General features: G+C 35.7%; 4 protein-coding genes across 5 annotated transcripts; 1 reads left to right on the forward strand and 3 right to left on the reverse strand.

Moving 5' to 3' along the window:
- Positions 1-503: 503 nt before the first annotated feature.
- Positions 504-9,717, reverse strand: LOC123871987 (major facilitator superfamily domain-containing protein 10). Its single transcript, XM_045916083.1, has 8 exons — positions 9,521-9,717; positions 8,676-9,104; positions 6,691-6,849; positions 3,759-3,941; positions 3,058-3,304; positions 2,319-2,510; positions 1,328-1,465; positions 504-758 (listed from the first exon to the last, which is right to left on the reverse strand). Exons 1-8 carry the CDS (start codon positions 9,521-9,523, stop codon positions 667-669), a joined length of 1,443 nt encoding a protein of 480 aa, XP_045772039.1. The 5' UTR covers positions 9,524-9,717; the 3' UTR covers positions 504-666.
- Positions 9,718-10,012: 295 nt separating this feature from the next.
- Positions 10,013-16,158, forward strand: LOC123871988 (splicing factor U2AF 50 kDa subunit). The gene is made up of 8 exons (XM_045916084.1): positions 10,013-10,163; positions 10,245-10,826; positions 11,005-11,087; positions 12,728-12,850; positions 12,930-13,017; positions 14,257-14,410; positions 14,915-14,999; positions 15,850-16,158. Exons 1-8 carry the CDS (start codon positions 10,148-10,150, stop codon positions 15,979-15,981), a joined length of 1,263 nt encoding a protein of 420 aa, XP_045772040.1. The 5' UTR covers positions 10,013-10,147; the 3' UTR covers positions 15,982-16,158.
- Positions 16,159-16,659: 501 nt separating this feature from the next.
- Positions 16,660-17,881, reverse strand: LOC123871994. Its single transcript, XM_045916092.1, has 3 exons — positions 17,622-17,881; positions 17,342-17,425; positions 16,660-16,858 (listed from the first exon to the last, which is right to left on the reverse strand). The coding sequence occupies exons 1-3, from the start codon at positions 17,665-17,667 to the stop codon at positions 16,695-16,697; spliced, it is 294 nt and encodes a 97-aa protein (XP_045772048.1). The 5' UTR covers positions 17,668-17,881; the 3' UTR covers positions 16,660-16,694.
- A 514-nt stretch (positions 17,882-18,395) lies between these two features.
- LOC123871992 (28S ribosomal protein S23, mitochondrial) lies at positions 18,396-21,770 on the reverse strand. Of its 2 annotated transcripts, none has more exons than XM_045916088.1 (3): positions 21,621-21,770; positions 19,219-19,383; positions 18,396-18,889 (listed from the first exon to the last, which is right to left on the reverse strand). In XM_045916088.1, exons 1-3 carry the CDS (start codon positions 21,662-21,664, stop codon positions 18,628-18,630), a joined length of 471 nt encoding a protein of 156 aa, XP_045772044.1. In that variant the 5' UTR covers positions 21,665-21,770; the 3' UTR covers positions 18,396-18,627. The 2 variants fall into 2 exon arrangements, with proteins under 2 accessions (XP_045772044.1, XP_045772045.1); XM_045916089.1 differs by lacking the exons at positions 18,396-18,889; positions 19,219-19,383 and adding exons at positions 20,424-20,591; positions 20,831-21,031 and having other exon boundaries at positions 21,621-21,767.
- Between the last annotated feature and the right edge of the window lie 499 nt (positions 21,771-22,269).

Consider the following 22,269-nt stretch of genomic DNA (forward strand, 5'->3'; position numbering starts at 1 on the left):
CAAGTTAGCCCTTAACCACAGCCTTAACTGCAATCTCATCTGATGGTAAGTTTTGATGCCGTCTAAGATGAAAGTGCGATGACCTAGAAGGGGTATGGCAGGTTTTATTAAACCCATATAATATCCCTTTGGTTTCTACGCGGCATCGTACCGGAACTCTAAAGGTGCCCACGCACTCGAACTGAACTGCAGCTGAACTGCGCGTCGCGTCAACGCCCCGCACGATATTCTCTCCAGCCGCGACGCGCGTACGCGTCACTGCCGCGCGTCGCGGCTGGAAAGAATATCGTGCAGGGCGCTGACGCGACGCGCAGTTCAGTTCGAGTGCGTGGGCACCTTAAATCGCTTAGCGGCACAGCTTTGCTTTGTCAACTTTATAATTATTTGTTAAACTGTGTAGGTATATATAGTCGCAATTTTATAATTTCCACATACCTAATCATATTTTAAGTAGTAACTATTTAGGAGATAGGAAAATTTGAAAATAAAATAAACGAAAATAGATATAATACCATTTAATACTGTAATAATTCGAGACAAATAAAACTGTAAAACTGAAATATGTATAAAAAATGTATACAATAAATAATAATTTACCTTACAATCTAATAAAATTATGTATAAATATTGCTTGGATGGTTATGTGGAAGAATAGAAATGATTTGTTCACGTTTTCAGTCGAAGTAACATCACAGCTGGCAACACTAGAATGACGGATCCGATCGTGTAAGTAGTGGCAGCGCCTGAACACCAGTACACTGGAAATAAAAACATATAAAGTTAACAACTGTGTAACGTCAATAAAAGCGAAAGGAGTGTTTTGCATTCAGTACTTGTATGGCGCACATTGAGCAGTAAAATGTTCGGATAGTTTCGATTTAAATCAGAATTAAAATACAGTTCAAAATAGCATGTAATTTCAAATCTATAATTCTAAATCTACAAATAAATAAATAATTTCAAATCTATTTTAGTTGTAGTTCTGTTAATTATTATTATTGATTTTTAATATTTAGCGATATAGTACTGATAGTAATACCCTCATATTTTTTAACTACTTCCCTGGCGCAGTGGTAAGCGCTGTGATCTTATTAGTGAGAGGTCCCGGGTTCGATTTCTGGCAGGGTTTGGAATTTCATAATTTCGAAATCACTGGTCTGATCTGGTGGAAGGCTTCGGCCACCCTTCCGGCATAGCCGTGCCCCTAAGTAAAGCGTTCCGGTATGATGCCGTGTAGAAACCAAAGAGGTAATAGGTTTAATTAAAACTGCCATACCAGGTTAGCCCTCTTCCGCTGTGTTAAAAATTACGCTGTGGTTAAACTTACTTGTGGAGGCGAGCAGCGGCCCGGCGGCGCGGGCTAGCGCGCCCAGCGAGCGCAGCGTGCCCAGCACCGCGCCGCGCGCCTCGCTCGGCGCCTGCGCGGCCGCCATCGCTGTCATGCACGACACCGCGAATGCCGTTGCTGTAAGTGCACCAACAATCAATCAATCAATCCATCAGCCTGTTTGCGTCCACTGGTAGACATAGGCCTTCTCAAGAGCGAGCCACCACACACTATCCTCCGCCCTCGTCATCCACCCATTTGCCGCTATCTTCTTGAGGTCGTTGTCTAGCGGATTGGAGGTCGTCCCACACTGCGCTTGATACGCGGTCTCCACTCGGAAACACGTCTGCCCCAGCGGCCGTTCTGCGGCAGACGTGGCCACTGTCACTTCAGCTGGCTAATTCATTGTGCTATGTCGGTCACCCTGGTTCTCCTACGGATTTCCTCGTTACGGATTTTGTCCCTCAGAGAGATCCCCAACATAGCCCGCTCCATAACACGCTGACCAACTTTGAACTTACAATAAGTACGTACTGTACTACTGCTTTCATAAATCGCATCGACAAAATTCGCTTGCAGTTTTCTGCGCAACGTAATGTTGGCTATAACCGAATGTACACCAGCATTCTGTTGATGAAAATTTTAAAACCTCTTTATGTAGTGACATGGTACCTATGGCATTTTGCTAATCTATATCTACCTCATAAACATACACAAAAAATTAGTTAAAAACTTGTTTAAAGTTAGTTAAAGTAATATTATGAGTTTTTGGAAGTAGTTTCGATAGCTGCAGAGTGTCACTACTAGTTGGCATTAACAGTCGCTTCAGGACTGAGTGTACATACATATCACTTTCGTCACTGGCAGTAAGTGATACTGTGGCGGTCAGAGCGTCGGGCGCGAACCCAGATGACGCAGGTTCGAATCCTGCCAGTTTCACAATTTTAGATATGTATTTAAAAATTATTTAGTTAAAAACGTTTTTACTTACATAAAGCAAACAGCACGAGGCCTGCCCACAGCCAGAACAGCGGGGTAAACACCGGCGGTTTCGGTGTAGCAGCAAACGCCACGCATACAAAGGACGGTGGCGTTAGGATCAAGGCTACTCTTGCCGCTCGCTCCGCGCCTTTTGACCCGAGCCTTCGCGCCGCGCCGCCTTGTAACACCGCCATTATAGCACCTACAAGAATTTGTTGATTGTTATTAATTACTCGATAAAGTTTTTAACTATCAAAATAGGGAGTCTTTAACAAGTCTGCTTTTGACACAGCGAAAAACCACTAAAGTTTACATGATAAGTGTCAAATCCGCGATTTTTCCGCCTAAGTTTCGGTTTGTTTTAAATCCCGTGGAAACTCTTTGATTTTCCGGGTCAAAAAGCCTATGGCCTATCCCAGGTTGCAAGCTATCATTGTATCAAATTTTGTCATAACCCAAAGTTAATAATGATTAGTGATGAGCTTTTAAAAAAACGCTGCACCACGACTCCACTCCATTCAGCGATTGTGCGATGTGCCTAACACAAAACCATTTTGAGATTATTCACGAACTATTTATTTGTTACAAAACATCTTGAATAGTAATAATTTCAACGGCTTCACAACTTTTTTGTTTAATCAGTGAGCTAGCTAGTTAGCGTATTCGTGAATTACAATATCCAAACCCAAGAATGACGTATCTTCAAGGTTATATCATAGGAAAAACAATATAAACAACATCATACATACCTATGACTAAGAACATTTTCCCCTGCTGCATCGCAGTGTACTGGAAAGTGTGATGCGTCAGGAATGTAATAGTGAACTCCAGGCCGGAGTAAATAAAAAGATAAATAAAGTAAATCAGTCCCAACTTAGATAATACTTTGCTCTGGTGGTTAGACAAGTTTTTAACGGCAGTAAAGTTTAATAAATGCCACGGAGATACGAAGTCCACTGCTTTAGAGAGAGACAGAGAGAGTGGCGCTCTTTTATCCTGCAAAGAAAAAAAAAATTCTTTATTTTGTAACCTTAGTATCACCATGGATACTAGAACCTTTTGGTGACAGCGTGTAGAAAAGAAAAGTTTTTATTCAACTAAACTTTTATAAAGTACATTCGATTCGCCAAGTGGATCTACCATGGTTCGGAATGCCTTTCCTACTAAAATAAAAACCGGCCAAGTGCGAATCAGACTCGCGCACTGAGGGTTCCGTACTTTACTTGTGCTATAAGACTTACCTACCTGCCAAATTTCATGATTCTAGGTCAACGGGAAGTACCCAATAGGTTTTCTCAAAAGACACGACGGACGGACGGACAGACAGACACAAAACAAAGTCATCCTATAAGTTCCGTTTTTCCTTTTGAGGTAGGGAACCCTAAAAATTGTGTAAATGAGAATTGCTAGGTTGAAGAAGCTTTTGGAAAATAATAAAAAGCATGCACACCTTAGATAGAGTTTCAGGTACAAAGAACGTAACAAGAGCGACATTGGCGAGTGAGAGGGACAGCGCGTACATGGCGGGCCGCTCGCCCCACAGCCCGGACGATACGTCTGTGCTCATCGCGAACCACGCGCCGGCTAGCGGACCCACTATGAACCCGATCGAGAACGCCAAGCCTACTAATGCCTGAAAGAATTGTACACAGTTAAAAGAGGTGCAAAAGGATATGTTCAACAAATAGATAACAGCCATTTGCAGCGATTCTGTTGTCTTTCTCTAAACTAAATTTAGAGTATCTGCATCTTTCTTTTAAATATTGCTAAAAAAGGGTGGAACATGAATTTTACATTAAAAGAATCTAAATTGATTGATTGATTGAAATTTTAATGCACGCCACAAATTTAAATAATAGGCTCGCGACTGGCAGCTAAAGTCACGAGGTTTGACAGCTCTAAATTAAATTTAAAACTGTCAAACTGTGTCTGTCCTTTTCATATTACATTACAAGAAGAGGATGTGAATACTCTAAAATTTAGTTTTGCTTAGAATTATTAGTACCATTACCATTAAGTACATAGTTTTCTTTACCTCAGTCACACACGCACACACACAAATATATCTATTACTATATACAGTGGTGGTCATATAATTAAGAACGATTTGTAGTTCCAGTCTTTCTTTATCAATATCATGTTTTATGTAGCTCTGTGTTCCTTCTTAGAAGTAGTTAATTATGTTTTGACTTAGCCACATAAATCGGCAAACTGGATTACGAATAGGAGATATGAAATCGCCTAATATTTTTTAATAAATCTCATTTACTTCCAATAGTAACGAATTCAAACACAGATGTAGCTGGACAAATAATTAAGAACGAATATTAAACTGGTTTGAGAATTACTATAGATGAAACTTGAGTTAAATAGATTACATAAACATGAAAAAATAATCCCTTTTAAACTAAAATTGATAGTTAGTGGCATGTCCATAGTTTTAAATTACTGCCTTTCAGCGGCGAGGCATTAACTCAATTTTTGACATTTTTCAAGAGAAATAGAGCTCCATTATTCCAAATAAATATCGTAATGCTCTTAAAATTGCTACTATGTCGTTTGATTACACTTTTCTTGGCATCACACTAAATATTTTTAATTGAATTTAAATCTGGACGTTAGCTGGCTAGTCTAAGACAGAAACTGACTGTGTTATGCAGAATTTCTCGACGGTGTAGGCTTCGAAATTCGGATCATTGTCGTTCTGGAATATCCAAATAGCTGAAAGCACTTCATCAGCATACGGTAACATTGTTTCTTCCAGTATGATTTTGTATTGGAATTGATCCATGCTTAGGTAACTACTGGGCATAGAGTTGGACTTACAAGTCCAACTCTATGCCCAGAAAAGCACCCCCAAATTTTCGTGTTTTCTTCGTCATGCTTTAATGTCAGTTTTGTTTACTTGGAGTCAAATGCTTTATTCGGAGGTCATCGTACGTATCATTTTCCATCTGAATACACTCTGTTTATTTTTGTTTCATCAGAAAAAATAACATTTTTTCACTGTCTGACAGTCCAGGTTTTCATACGTCTTTGCAAATGTAAGACGGGCTTACCTATGACAACGTTTCAACATGGGTACCTTCCTTGTTTTCCTTCCATACAACTTCTTTTCTACCAAACGCCTTTGAATAGTGCGTGACGAGATCGCTGAAGGGTTGTTTTCACCAAAATATTCTTTTCTTAGCTCGCTAGATCCTTTGAGAAGATTTTGGAACGATATTCGTATCATCTCAACGAAATTTCTTTCTCAATTTAGGTACGCGCGGAATATTTGACGTCGTTTCATACGTGTTAAAATGCTTCATAGAATTGAAAACCATTGTTTTCGAGCATTGAAAATAATCAGCTATCTTTTTATGCGACTAATTCTTCTCACACTGTTTTGTTATGACTTCACTTGTAGATTTATCGCAAGTATTACTTGTACCCATTATTTTTATAAAATAATCAAGTTTAATACTTTTACAGAATTAAATGGTGCCAAAAATTATACGAAAAGAGACTTAACCACTGAGGTTCTCTGTTTAAACTTGAATAAAAAAATGAACCGTTCAGCGTTCTTAATTATGTGACCAGCCAGTCAGTAGTAGCACAAGATTCAGATCTAATGTAATAAATGTATCTGTTAATTAATTAAATAATAATGTATATAAATGAATACACTAATAATATGGAAAAGTTTTGTGATACCAAGAGATATGAAAAATAATACATGCATTGAGTTATACTAGTTTACTAGCTGATACCCGCGACTTCGTTCGCGTGGATGTAGGTTTTTTAAAATTCCCGTGGGTACTCTTTAATTTTCCGGGATAAAAGGTAGCCTATGTGCTAATCCAGGGTGTAATCTAACTCCATTCTAAATTTCAGCCCAATCCGTCCAGTAGTTTTTGCGTGAAGGAGTAACAAACATACACACACACACACACACACACACACACACACACACAAACTTTCTCCTTTATAATATTAGTGTGATTAAAAAATAATGATCTTTAAATAATCGTTCTTAATTATATGACCACAACTGTATATGTCTAGTATTGCTATCTCGCTCGGATACAAATCGCCGCTATTTATGACTTCGCAATAGGATTTTACACAAACTTAGATAGCTTATACTAGTTTGAAATTTGAATTTACTGAAATTGCATTTTTTTCATATAACTATTGAAGGAAACCAAAGTATCATGATTAATTCTACTTCCATAAGAATTAATTCCCACAATAGAGTATCACACAACAAAGAAGCAGTTCCCAAAAGAATTGCTTCTTTGCCAAATCTTAGCTTTGATAGACAGCTTTTCTATCAAAGCGAAGATAGATATAGGCCTAAAATCCATGACTATTCCTTACTTAATTAAAATAATTCTTACCATGCCTCTAGCCCGTGTTTTTTCATCAGATGCATCAGTAACTACAGCCATGCTCAGGCTTACATTCGCTTTGCTCAAGCCTCCAATAAACCTCGCCAGAACAAATAAGCTGAATGTGCTTGCATAGCTCCATAGTCCGTGAGATAAGGCTATGCCCAACTGCAAAAAATGAGATTTTTAAAAACAAAGTTTATCATCATCATCCTTCTAATTCTAATTTACAGAGACAACAATAATCTAATTCTAATTTACATAGAAAAATAGTATTATGGTTAGGTAAGGTTTGAAATTGAACCTACAATCTCCAAAACTGCAGTCAGAACATTGATAATATTTTATGTTTTATTAACAATCGTTTAAATATACTTCCTTACCTATTAAGTAAGTATAATACCCAGTTGATTAAACAAAAATGTCCTTCATTCATTTATTTAAGTACTTTAATTTAAAACATTAATTGATCAAACAGAAGCATGCAGTTCTTGTAATTTGTATAGGTACTTTTATGGACAGTAGATTCAATGGTTACTATTTGCAAAAGTCTGGTAGGTACCTATACGAAATTTTTATAAAAAGGTAATTCAACACTATCATTTGCCTAGGAGTTTGTCCGTGTGAATTTAGGTTATTAAAAAATCCTGTGGGATCCCTTTGGTTTCTTGGGATAAAAAGGTATTCAATGCCCATTGCCCATCTAAGGATGCAAAAAAAATGGTTTAGTAGTTTAAGCATTGAGAACTGTGATAAAAAAATATAAACAAACAGATAAGTTTAGGATTTATAATATTACTAGAAGATTTGACTTTGTCCATGTGGGTTTGGTTGTTTTAGTCCATGGGGGCTATTTGGTTTTTCAGGATTTAAAGTAGCCTATGTCCAGATTAACACACTTTCGCATTATTTATAATATTAGTATGGATAGTATGTAGGTATAAGTATCAGAAGTTGTAGTTAACAACATTATCAAAACAACAGGATATTGAAACTTTTCACTATACAAGAAAATTAATATGCAGAAAAAAACAGGTTGTACATAATCTTTAACAGCAAATAATTACCGAATTATATGACCTTATCTATGCTTGCTGTAGATTGAAACTATATAATTATTACCAACTGAATTACAGGAAAAAGTTTCACTTTCAACTTGGTTTTTATTGAGTTTTTTTGTATGTTTGAACAAATGGGCTTCTTAGATTGCTATTATTATTAATCACTAGAATATAATAAGTAAATTTTATTTAAGAACATTTATATTTAAAAGTACCTATTCGGGAAATATTGTCCTAAAATCAATTTTAATAGCCTGATAAAACAAAGGGTAGACTAAACTTTTCAAAGCCTTAAGTTGAAATTCACTTTTTGAATATTGTCATATCCACATCTTTTTCCACATGCTTTTTATCTATATTACATTTATTTATTTATTTACTATAGTACCGCCCACAGAGTTACACATTTAGATTAAATACATGTTGCTCCTTAAATTCTAGGGCTCTTATGCAACTCCACTTACGGGCAGTCACAGCATGCATTAACATAAACATTTACATAGTTGTGAAAAGTAATATTAGTTACAATATTTCATGTGTAGAATATAATATTATGCATCTAAAAATATATTTGTTTAAAAAACTATTGTTTAATAAAACCCAACCCAAAATCCAAAGTGTGGGTATAATAACTGCCATAAAAATACAAACATGCCAGGAATTCATGAAGAACACAAACAAGTCAGGCGAGATAAAACTAATTTATCTCTTACCTCCAAATTATCTTAAAGTACTTACTTGATAAACCATCAATGGAACTATTTATCCTTGTAACTTATTGCACTATGCTAGGTATTTGTACTTTATTGATTGTATTATGAGAAGCAAACTTATCAGTTGACTTCTAATTAATTAAGACTTGTGGGAATAATAGGTACTCAATTTAATCCAATTAAAAAATTAAACTAATTTGTAACACACACAAATACTTACTAAACAAATTAGCAGCATAGGTTTTCTTCCATAGGCGTCTGAGAGACTCCCGACTATAGGGCTGGTGAGAAATTGAAGGAAACTATACATAGAACCTAGTGCACCACCAAATAGAACGGATGCAAAACGGTCCGGCGCCCCTGTCAGTTTCTGAAAACTCTGCACTGCATGAAGCAATGAAGTATATAATGTATTAGATTTTCCTTCTTGTTTATCGTAATAGTCCAATAATGAAGGTAGTAGTGGCAGTATCATTGTGAATGCTAGAAGATCTAAGAGTAATGATACAAAAACCAGTCCAATAACTTTTCCATTTGTTGTTTTTGTAACAGGTTTAAGTTTTGATTCATTTTTACTAATTATATTTGTACTGTTTGTTATTTCTCTCTCTCTCCTCTGTCTTAGTTCTCCATTACCGTGGACTGGCTCCTGAAATTAGAATGTTAAATTACTTAATATTTTTTATTCATATATAAAATAAATGCCTTAATGGTTTAAAAAATCAATCTCATTTATTTATGAACGGCTATTAGGCTTAATGTGTTAAAGTTTATTTAAACAGTTAAGACATATTCTGTACTTACATTAAATTAACTCATAAATTCAAAACCAGCAGGGCAATAATAATAATCAAAGGATTTTTTAATGAGTCATTAGTTTGTGTGAGAATTAGAACAGATATTTTAAATATTACAGGAACTATGTATGTATTAAAATATTTTTTTATAATACTATCACTTCAGTAACAATGTTGATGTGGTATTCAATTCTTCAGTAATTTAAACAATTTATAAAACGAGGTAAAACGAGGATATAGAAATGCGGGAGCAAAACAAAGCACGTACCATTATTTATTAATTTTATAAAACACTGCCAGTCTTGTTTCTTGTCGTGGCGCATCTGAAGCATTTATTCCATTGAATATTTTATTTGTAACAAAATTAAGTTCGCGATTCAACGCCGGAAAAACTTTCACTTTTACATTTCAATAGAGTTCATCTAGAAACTTGATTTTGAATTTGTTGAAAATTGAAGTTGTCACTTGTCAGTTTTAAAATAATTAACGTCAAAGTCACATTTAATTTGACAATCAAATTCCGTTTCCGTCAAAGAGTATGTTAAATTTTTTGTGAAATGGTGCCTTCAACTGGAATGCCAAACTTCCACAATGAAAGATACAAAAAACTTATAATATATACCTAAAGCCGGTGCCAGACACTTCTGGACAAGCATTGGCAAGACACTCGCTTGCCCGTGCTTGTTGTTTGTCACAAGTATGTGGATCCGCCATAATAATAATAATTATATTACGACTCGGCAGTCGGCACATAATGAACTCTGTGACTTGCCTATTATGTTATTGGTCTGTGGTTCGACGCCATTTTGCGTGTGTTAAAAATTACAGTACGATTTCTTGAGATTTGCGAAACGCATTTGACTAGAAAAATTGGCGCAATTTTGTTATTAATATAATGGGTGAGGATAAAGGTAAGTGAATGTGTTGTATTCAATCCGAAGTACCTAAATTCTTACAATAACCGTACTATAACAACTGCTGACATGCCGTAGATCGCCGCCGCCGATCGCGGTCAAGAGGGGAACGACGTCGTTCGCGTTCAAGATCAAGAGAACGCCGAGAAAGAGAAAAGAAGAGGAGTAAATCCAGATCTCCATCGAAGAGATCCCGCCGACGCAAGCCTTCCCTGTACTGGGATGTGCCGCCACCGGGTTTCGAACATATTACTCCGCTGCAATATAAAGCCATGCAAGCGGCGGGACAGATTCCGGCAAATATAGTTGCGGATACGCCACAAGCCGCCGTGCCTGTCGTGGGTTCAACGATCACTCGACAAGCGCGTCGATTGTACGTGGGCAATATACCGTTCGGAGTTACAGAAGAGGAAACCATGGAGTTCTTCAATCAACAGATGCATCTTTCGGGCTTAGCCCAAGCTGCTGGCAACCCAGTGCTAGCGTGCCAGATTAACTTGGACAAAAACTTTGCATTCCTAGAGTTTAGATCGATCGATGAAACCACTCAAGCGATGGCATTTGATGGCATCAATTTTAAGGGCCAGAGCTTGAAAATCCGACGTCCCCACGACTACCAGCCGATGCCTGGGACAGAAAACCCATCAATTAATGTCCCCGGTAAGTTTTCATTTCATCTAAAAATCAGTACAAGTTTTCTGTAGATTTATTATTTACATAGACTCTAAGCAATATTTTTGGTTCCTATGCTTACACACATAAAATTTTATTTCACTGAAACATATATATTATTGTATTTATGTAGAATATGTAAAATAATAGTTGCATTTATTTTTAGCTGGTGTTATCAGTACTGTAGTTCCAGATTCACCTCACAAAATCTTTATTGGAGGTCTTCCTAATTATCTCAATGAGGATCAAGTAAGTCCCTTTAGTTTTTGCCTGCGTAAAATTGTTATTAAATTACATTATTTGTACAATTATCTTAAAGAAGAGTACAAATTAATATTAATTTGTACTTTTCAGTAAGGGAAGTACATTGTGGTAATAAAATAAATTAAAACATAGCAAAATAATTTGAAAAAATTATAAAAACAAAATTAAATTTTCTTATGTACAAGAAACTTAATTTGTTTCAAACTAAACTTGATATATACTAATAAGATATCTTCTGTTCTGCTGTTGAATATTGTAATAGAAATAATGTTTGCTTAAAATTGGTGTAAATTAATTATAATGAAAATCCCCTTAAAGAGACATATTAGTTCAATTTGGTTGGTTTACCTTAAATTATATTGATACACCTTTTATAACACAATAGCCAGTCTCTATGATTTTAAATGTTTTATTTTCTGGTGGTTTTAAAATGGTTTATGTTTGAATTGTCTTTGTTATTGAATTACAAAAGACTGATTAAATCTTTAAGAGGTTGAAAATACTAAGAAACAGCTGCCTTAGTTTTTTTTGTCACTGCCTATTTATCATAAATGTTTGCCATTACTCTGAAATTGCACTGTCCTTAAGAAAGTTTGATTTCACTTACCTAATAGACTTGCAGGTATTAAAACCAACTTTGAAAATATTAACTCTCCACAAAGAAAACTCTTAGTGCAAAAAAGTTTCATTATAAAGAGTTTACACTGTACATATTGATAGAAATGATTTGCATCTTGGCCATACATATCAAGTTTTGTTGGTAAAATCTTAACAATTCACATTCCCAAGTATTGATGTAGGTTGAAGTCATTTGTTAATTTGGCAATTATATATAACATTATGTGTTCCAGGTCAGTACCAAGCCCACATTTAACACATTTTTGGTGAAGTTATGTTGAATTCCATGTTGGGGGATCAAATGCACTTATAAAATTATATTGTAACAATTGGTTGCACTTGATTTTACTCTCAAATTGCTATCCATATTATGCATTTTAACATCAAAAACAATGCAAGCAAAATTTTTTTCATAGTTACCTTTGGGTAAAATCTTAAATCAAAGCAGGTTTTGAACACAGACTCTGTCTAGTCAGTTCCCATATCTAGAGCTAGGAGCCTCTGCCATTTCAGGGCGAGATTCAACAGTTGACAGGGCGGGAGGAGCCAGCAGTGAGCCGCGATTTTTTTGATCCATTTCAGGAATTTTCAGGTACCCCTATCTGGGACGGGCGTGAACGCCTCACGCCCTATGCACTGATAAACAACTCACTGATAGTTTGCTTTCTGCCCCTCCCTAGCTTAGATTTGGCACATTCGCGGCCCGCGTGTCACTGTTGTCTCTCATTCTCACCTATACGTCTTGTACTTGAACGAGACGTCGGCACACCAAGGCAAGTCTCCTCCGTTCACATCTGATTATAACATGCGGCTAGACACAGGTCAGATTCAATACATTCATAAGTTTTCTGCCCTTGTTTAGCAAATTATCGGGAACAGTTACATGTCTTACCTCTTATATGAGTGACATTAGAAAGTAATTATGTTGTATTATTGTATTTTATTTAAATATTTATATGAAAAGTATTGCATACCCTTCAAAAAGTTACAAATGTGGTGCTGTGCAGGTAAAGGAACTGCTGATGTCATTTGGCCAGCTGCGAGCCTTCAACTTGGTGAAAGATTCCTCAACAGGCCTCAGCAAGGGCTATGCCTTTGCTGAATATGTCGATATATCGATGACTGATCAGGTATATAACTAACTTCGTTCAACATTTGAAAAATATGGAAGGAAAAACAAACAGATAATTTAACGAGAACACTTTGTAGGCTATTGCGGGTTTGAATGGTATGCAGCTGGGAGACAAAAAGCTCATTGTACAGCGTGCAAGCATCGGAGCAAAGAACTCCACACTAGGTAAGTTCTCATTTTTTATTACAACACTTAGTTACAAGTAGAGTATTCAGAGTATATAGAATAAAGTTCCAATTAAATATATATGTATATCTCATTTTCATATTGTATTCATGAGTATAGTTATAAAATATATCTTATTCTTATTGCTTAGAGTCAATAGTATATACAGCATACAAGGAAAAAAAACCATCCACAAGACCCCACGGCTGTACTTAGGGAGCCACATCTTGGATTCCACAATAAGTAATGACTGGTCTTGTCTGATTGAATAAAGGCCAATAGGAAAGTCAGTTCTTGATCTTGTAATAACACTAATTTTATCACATTACATGTTCATTGTACAAGATCAAACAATGATTTGAAAAACAATTAATAATTATTATTATTGACAAAAAGAATGATTAAGTGCCGATTTTTCAACCATCAAATAACTTTTGTCTGAGAAATTGATTTGACGTATTGACAGATTTCCTATACAAAAACTGTCAAACCCTCAATTTCATTCCTCGGATAAGTTATTTGATGATTGAAAAATCGGATTCATTATTCATTATTTATTAGTTGATATTTTTCTTATAAGCAGACTTTAGATGGGGCTGTGCAGATCCTTAGTTTCCTATATCACGTCAACTATCTTCTACTAATTGTGATTGGTATTCAACACCATTGTTAGATTTCCATGTCAAAACTTGTAGCTGCTAAAAAAGAGGTTCTCAATTTAACGCGTATTTTTAAGGATTCCGTACCTCAGAAGGAAAAACGGAACCCTTATAAGACCACTTTGTTGTCTGTCTGTCTGTCCGTCGTGTCTGTCAAGAAAACCTATTGTACCCTATAGGTTCTTCTAGGTCCTGTTGACCTAGAATCATGAAATTTGGCAGGTAGGTAGGTCTTATAGCACAAGTAAAGGAATAAATCCGAAAATCGTGAATTTGTGGTTACACCATTAAAAAAAAAATTAAATGTGTTTCATTATTTTCAATGACAACAAAGTGGGGTATCACATGAAAGGGCTTTATCTGTACATTCTAAAACAGATTTTTATTTATGTTTATGCATAATAATATGTTTTTGATTTATCGTGCAAAATGTCGGAAAAAATACCAAGTACGGAACAATTGGTGCGCGAGTCTGACTCGACTTGGCCGGTTGTTCCCTAAGAGCAAAAATAAACACCAAACTTATTGAATAGCCTTCCACCAGACAATTGAATTAATGGATGTTTATTTTGATGGGCAGCAATGACAGGCGCAGCACCCGTGACGCTGCAGGTGGCGGGGCTGACGCTGGCGGGCGCGGGCCCGGCCACGGAGGTGTTGTGCCTGCTCAACATGGTGACGCCTGACGAGTTGCGCGACGAGGAGGAGTACGAGGACATCCTCGAGGACATCAAGTGAGCATTCCTATTTAATTCTATATGAGAGATGTGTTCACTTGACCAATCAGATTTTTAATAGATGACGTAAAAAAATTATATCATCTTTTAAAAATCTGATTGGTCGATTAAACACATCTTAGGTGGGGAGATGGGCCTCATACATGTTCTGTAGCACGGAAAATTTAGTCTTTGGCTAAAACTAGTAGTTTTTACAAGATTGTAGGTACCTTTGGACATTTAAAAAAGTAATCAAGCACGATTATACTTCCCAAATTACCAAACTGTATAGGACATAAAAATTAAATGTTGTATTTTGATTATAACAAGCAAAATATCAAGTGCTGAAATTCACCATCTCAGAAAGACGCCTCTGATTAGAAATCAATGTTTAAATCAAAATTGAAAACTTATGAAACAAGTAAAATTATGATTATATATATGATTATATTATTAATTATTATTTAGCATTTTTGTAGCAAAACTATTACTTTAATTAATATTCAATATTTTCATTTTTAGAGAGGAGTGTAACAAATACGGTTGTGTGCGAAGTATAGAAATTCCACGGCCCATCGAAGGTGTTGAAGTACCTGGATGTGGAAAGGTGTGTATTATTCATCTCCTACCTTACTAAATTAAGGTTTAGGTTTAACTTTTCACCAGATATTGCAAAATATGCTTTATACCACCAAAAATACTAAATGATAACCAAAATTAAAACACCAATTTAATGTGAAATTACAAGCAAAAAACGTATACCTTGCTATCCTGTGAAAGCGAATGGCTGCCAAAGTAATTATAAAGTTCCGTATCTCCAGTCTGTCGTGTCTGTTGCAACCCGACAAGGGAATCAAAACCTATAGTACTTCTCGTTGACGTAGAATCATAAAAAGCAGGTACCAATGTATATAGCATAAGTAAAGGCGAATATGCGAAAACCTTGAATTTGTGGTTACATAAAAAATGTTAAAGTGTTATTTCTTGCACGATGGTACGGAACCCTTCGTGTGAGAATCCGACTCGCACTTGACCGGTTTTTTATTTATATAAATTGCAAATATTGCTCCCGGACTTCGTCTGTGATGACGTTTGCTGGCGCGCGTGCTGTGCTTGTTTGGAGTGTTTTTTTTTGCTAAGAGTGGCTGGTTTTTGTGTTAGTTGGTGTTTTTTGGTGGTGGAACTGACTGGGAAGCGCTCTAAAGGGGCGCCGCGCGTATGTCGGCGGGCGCTGGCGCAGACGGAGTCCATACTTGTATAAATTCAATAACTTGAAAATATCACAAACTTGACATTGGCTAATCAGAGTAAAGCCAGATTTAAAGGAAAATATTGCTCCCGTGTGTGGTTAGTCGATGTAAGCCGAATCTAGTCGGGCTTACGTCGAATAACCCCGCGAGTACAGCCGGGAGCATCTGTATTATGTAGATTGTATTTAATCGTATTCTTATTTGCAGGTGTTCGTAGAATTCAACAGTATCGCAGATTGTCAGAAAGCGCAACAGACGCTCACGGGTAGAAAGTTCAGTAATCGAGTCGTCGTCACTTCCTACTTCGACCCTGACAAGTATCATCGCAGAGAGTTCTAAACAATCCCCCATCATCTACAATAGTTCTACAATATTTTAAATACCCATTTAATGCAGACCATAATAAAAATATCGAAAAATGTGACATGTTTTGTGATTGAAATAAAATGTATTGTATACAGACACATCTGTATTAACAGAATAACACAATAAAGATAAATTTATCTTGAAATTTTAGTTTATTTGAAATCTCTTACATTCTACATTCCTTAAAAATTAAAAATAGTAAGTATAAAATACAAAAGATGTTACTTAAAGTTCCCAAGTAGAAAAATAAAGTTAGAGAACTTTGCTAAGTGTATTAACGATTTCCATGTACTAATGGCTAGCATCGAACTTATTTGCTACAACTGTTTCTTTAGGGATAAATCATCCACAGAAAAGAATAAGCTCAAGGGTTCCACTCACTTCCACCACTAGTTTTTTTTTTTAAATATAGCCTACTGCTTATAGGCTGCAATCAGACCTGCTGGCAAGTGATGATGCAGGGTAATGTAGCGAGCTTGCCTAGAAGATGCTTATTCACTTTGACTTGAATTAAAATTGGAGGGAGTATTTTCTACACTCTAGTGTTTCACCCAATTTGAAGTCAGTTCTATGCCATAGTTGCTGTCAACATTCTAGATACAATAGAGATCGCCGTGTAAGAGCTCTTACTAATTAAGTATTACATAGTACATCTATTCTTATACATAATTTTTTTTTTATGCCACTTATACACTGTTGTCGTGCTGCATGGCTGGTTGATAAGTATTCAGTGTACCAGTTTCCGATGAAAGGACGATTTTTCTCATAACAACGTACAGTACTCCTCCAATAAGAATCATTCCTATGCCCGCCATCAAACTTATTGCCCAAGCCGGTACCGCGTTACCACCTGGAAACGAGTAAAGTATAAGAGCTAACTGGCAGCTTGCCGAATTATAGTGCGCGCAAAATAAGTATTTCAAACTCCAATCTGCAGTTGCAACATGTTTGCGCAGGTTATGGACTGACAATTACATACACAAACTCGGCTGATAGCTGTTTTCGTACATTGCACAATCATACGCCACTTGTTCACATTAGACTACTAGTTTTGCGCGCACTATAACTTTACTGGTATAGCCTCAATGGCTCAACGCGGTGGGAGGTGGAATGAAATCCAGAAACTTTTATTAAATTCCCACCTGTTAGACTTATGTCGTAGTACACTTAGCCTAATATACTCCTATACATTCTACTATGTATCATAACTACATAATCCTAGCTTGTTAGTTTGTAGGGAAGAAGGGAAAACATACCAAACAGAAACAGTAATTTGAAACAAATTTCAAATTACTCACAATGATGATAACATTGGATTTTTTTAAAGACTTACGATAATAAGTGCGTGTCATCACACGCCTTCCTCGAAGAATTCTGCGCCTGGCTTCGACTTCATGTGTAAGCGTGCTCAGGATAACTGGGAATAGACAGAAAATTAATTTTCATATTATTATACCTATCGTCAACCAAGAACTAGTCTAAGTTCAATAGGTTGGTGAAATAGACAATGGATTGGGCACTTTACTGGGTTAGTACGTAGGTATGTACGTAGTTACGTACATACCTACCTACTTACATAGTTCCTACAAAAATAGGCAAATTCTTTTACTTACCTAACACGACTGCTAAGTAAAACAAAATTGGTTTCCTTAATCCCATTTTGGAATCACTTAAACACCGTAACTAAAAATCAGGGCAAAATTATGAACGAAATATTCACGACGCAACAACACTTTAGGTGTGTTATGGAGTACGGGCCTCTTATCTGTTTGAGATAAGATTATATGATTACTAATATGGTTCCACAGTACATGGTGGTATTTCACTGAAAACTGACATTATGACTCACTAGTTATATTAACAAGATTAGGTATTTAACTGGCCTATAGTGAGATGACTCATCATTATTTCACTGTCCAAGATAAACCATTGACACATTGAGTGATAGTAGCTATCTAGGTTTAACTTATAAATACTAACGTTCCAGCTTTTTTTAATTCGCATTTGTTTTTTTTTTTTGTAATTTCTTGTCTGATGGTAAGTAACGATAGGTATAAATGATCGGAGGTTTGGTTCCGGGCACGCACCTCTAACTTTTCAGTTGTATGCAAATATCACTTGATTAATTTAAGAAAACATCGTAAGGAAACCTGCATACCTGAGAGTTCTCCATAATGCCTTCAAAAGTGTGTGAAGTTTGCTCTTCCGCACTTGGCCAGCTGGCGGACTGTGGCCTGAACCCTTCTCATTTTGAAAAGAGACCCGTTCTCAGTAGTGGGCCGGTGATGGGTTGATGATGATGATGAATGCCTTAACTATAATGGATAAAAAAGCAATAGGTGGGTACGTATAGTGTGGAGTTACCGTTTAAATAAAAAACCATGACGTTAACAGCAATTAAATTTAATAAATCTACTTATTAACTACTTATAGCTAACGAAACAAACATTAATACACACTAATAAACGTGGCTGGGTAGGTAATTCTGTTGTAGTCTTTAAACTAAATTGACACTTGACAGGTCTAAAAACCTCAAAAAGAGTTATATCTATACTTTTCTGCAGGAAGTATTAGGAAAGGGATAGCAATATCTACATTTAGACAAATGCAAATGTAAAACTATTCTTTAAATATATTTTTAAGGTCAGCCTCCGCAAGAACTTTAGCAGTGACTGAATCTGGATTCTTTGGGGTTATTTTGGTAGTTTCAGTAGCTTGTCGCGCGCTTCCTACCGCTTCAACGGACCTCTGAAGTGATTCTTCTTCCGAAAACCCTTCAGACTGTAGTTCCTGGTACTTTTGTATGAGCTTCCTAGTTTGGGTCTCTCCAGTCAAGCTAAGCATGTTGGCGCTCAACCCATGACCTTTGGAGTGAAATTTCCTGCAAATAAACATTGTCGTAAGACTTTATTTTTCCATACTTACTCAAGGTGCAAGAGACGGGTCTGCCCGCGATATTCAAATTTAATTTGGTTTTTCGCAATTTATAAATTAATATGACAAAGTAGGCTTATGGCATTCACAGGATTTACTTGAGTTTTCAGTTTAAGAAATTAGTCAAAATAATGAGTTTGACATGAGTTACTCACAAATTACTAATTAGTCGATACTATAGCTAATTTCTAAATCTGGACCCTTTCAAGTAAAGATTTTTATATAAACCTGTGAGGATAGTCGCCTGTTTTTGGGCCATAAAGTTAGTAAACTTACGCTCTTGTAACATCTTCTTTGTAAAGGATTGGTTTGATAGTCTGGTTTTGCGGCTTGGGTCGCGCATACTTGGGCTCCACAGTCGGCGGGAACGCTTTGTACACGTCGAACCACAGTGGTCTGTCATCTGGCTTAATTGCTCCACGTAGAATCAGGCCTTCCGCTCTAAAAACAAAGGGATATTAAAACTAACGACTTTCTTATAATATAACGAGGTATCCAACCTCTATTATAACTAGTAGGTTGTTTGGTTGGAGGCTTCGGTCCTGGCTAGTTACTACCTTACCGCCGGCTAGGGATTTAGCGCTCTGGTAGGATGCTGTAAAAAACCGTTAAGGGATAGGGTTTAATAAAAATGCCAGACCCCTACTAAGTTAGCCCGCTTTCATCTGCATGCATCTTTAAACTGCATGATCACTTACCACCAGGTGAGTGAGATCGCAGTCAAGGACTAACTTATAGTCGTAAAAAGAAGTATAAAACAGAGTTAACATTACAAATTTACATAAGCAATTTCACGTATAAATGTCTAATTTCGTGGTATTGAAATAAGTTGCGTGATACAATTTGGATCTCAACATATTTGAAAGTAATTTCATAATGTAAAGTGCACTTAAAAGTTCAGAAAATTTTAAGTCTTTGGTACTACTACTTAATCAATCTGGCCAAGGATTCACTGCCAAGTTTCTTGCAGAAGTCGCTGTCATTGTCTTGCAGTAGTTGGCTTACTATGCAGTGCAATAAGCAGACTTGTACAACAAATTACTTGCACAAAGAAAGAGCTGAAGTTTCCTTAGAGAGTTTCCCTGTATCCCCTATAGTTTTGGATGTCTCCATACTGTGTCCGTTAAAAAAAACACACTGTATAAAACTATGTATGTTGACTCTCTTTCAATTTATTATAAACTAAACTAAAAATGACTATAACATTTCCATTTAATAAACCAATAAAATCAAAAATTTCAAAAAAATCAAATAAAAAGTGGCTGGATGAGGAAGGCTGAGGACCAGGTGTGGTGGCGCTCTATAGGGAAGGCCTATGTCCAACAGTGGACATCCACAGGCTGATGATGATGATGATGAAAATCAATTGATTTTTCAAGGATTTGTATGAGACTAACTAATAGGAAGATACAAATTTTAATTCAATTTAAGAAATATTACAAATGAAATGAATTATTTATTATAATATTGAAAACAAATAGAATTAAAAATTAAACTGCATGTCTTTCATGAAGTATTTTTGTAAATTTTTCCATTCACTCTGCTTTGTTTCGGATATTAATTTAAATTTTAACTTTGAAAAATCTTCTTCTAATTCTCCTCCCAATTTGTCCACTTCACCTCTTTGCTCAATGTAGATATCCTCATATCTGTGATTAAATGAAAATTAAATTTATTCAGGTATATTTTAAATACCTATTATGAAGTCCTAAGTAAGTAAAATGAAGTTAACTTTTTTGTGTCTTTAAGCTCTAACCCTATCAAGCCTAATATAATAAGCAATAATAGTATCATCTAGATTGTTTTAGAGACAATAATATTAAAATAGTTATTTAAGTACAATATACAAAAAATATAATAAGTGGAATTTAATATAATATAATAATACCTTTTTTTATAGGTAGCATGAAGTTCTTTGAACAATTGTAGTTTTTGCTTATATGCAGTGGAGGATTCTTTCATACATTTCAATACTGACACTGATAGGTGTTCTAATTTTTGTACATTATCCTTTAGAGCATCATAATCAGCTTGAAAATTTTCAACAGCATCAGAAATTATCTTTAACATTTTTTCATTAACTTGCTTCCTACAATTAATTAATAGTTTTATGAATACATATCACATAGTATTATAAAACTGTTTCATTTGAAACAAAGGCAGAAATCTTTATTAAATAATTACTTGCCTGGCATCTAGCTGCAGATTCAGTACATTTAATGTCTTCTGTAATTCCTCACATGCTTCAAATCTATCATTTATTTTCGTTTTATTAGCAACAGCTGGAAGGTTCAATTGTTCTATGCTAACTGTGTCAGCTTGTTTTCTTTTTGGTGGTTTTTTCTTTAGTGATAGTGAACCATTTAAAAACTCCGAGACAGTAAGAGAATTATCACGCTCTTTTGCTAACTTAGAAGGAGCAGATTTTTTTACTGGTGGCATTTTTATCACAAAACTGAGATTCCGAGTAGGTACCAATTTGGTTTACGTAAAACAGGGAAAATATTAAATTATTAACTCTTTACTTTTCAAAGTGTCTGTTCCGAATTCTCCCGCGTAAAAAATTTAAGGGGTTTTCAAATTCAGTTTCAGAAGAAATAAGAAAACGTTTTTTAAATATGGAATAATGGAAAACGCAGGCCAAGGCAATGTATATTTATTCCTAAATAGATACATACCGAGTGAATATGGTGCCGATCCTTTCTAATCTACTCGTTGCCATTGTATTAATTTGTAGAAATATTAAAATATGGTTTTTCCTAAAAAATATTGTATTCAGAGGTTATCTTATTTTGATAATTTAAAATAAGGTTCGCTACTCGATTGCGATTGCGGTAGAATGACAGCTACAATGTTACGATCGCAATCACTTCTGATTGGTTGACTCTCACTTACTATTGGCTACAATGAATTGTTGCAACAAGATTAATAGCATTTTAGCCAATCACTACAATTATGATTGTAATGATGATTGATGCAACCTGCATCGCAATTCCGCAATCGAGCTAAACTCATGTTTGTTATGTTTTGTCACTTTTGTTTTGAAATCAACGCAACGCCGCGTACACGTCAGAACTCAGACTATATACAGATGATGATGACAGAATATACAATGGTTACGGGTAACTTTAGAAACATTGTGAGTGAGTCCACGCGACAACGTGTATCAATGAAAATAATGACATAAAAATACCTACGTGTAAAAATAAATAATCAATCATGAAAAAAATAAGATAAAAACGCATAGAATTACGAAATTATTCGTACAAAACTAGGTAGGTACTTACTTAATTGTATCAGAGAAAAAGACGTAAGAACCTAGGAGGG

This window comes from Maniola jurtina, chromosome 14, assembly GCF_905333055.1.
Source record: "Maniola jurtina chromosome 14, ilManJurt1.1, whole genome shotgun sequence".
Taxonomy (NCBI): domain Eukaryota; kingdom Metazoa; phylum Arthropoda; class Insecta; order Lepidoptera; family Nymphalidae; genus Maniola; species Maniola jurtina.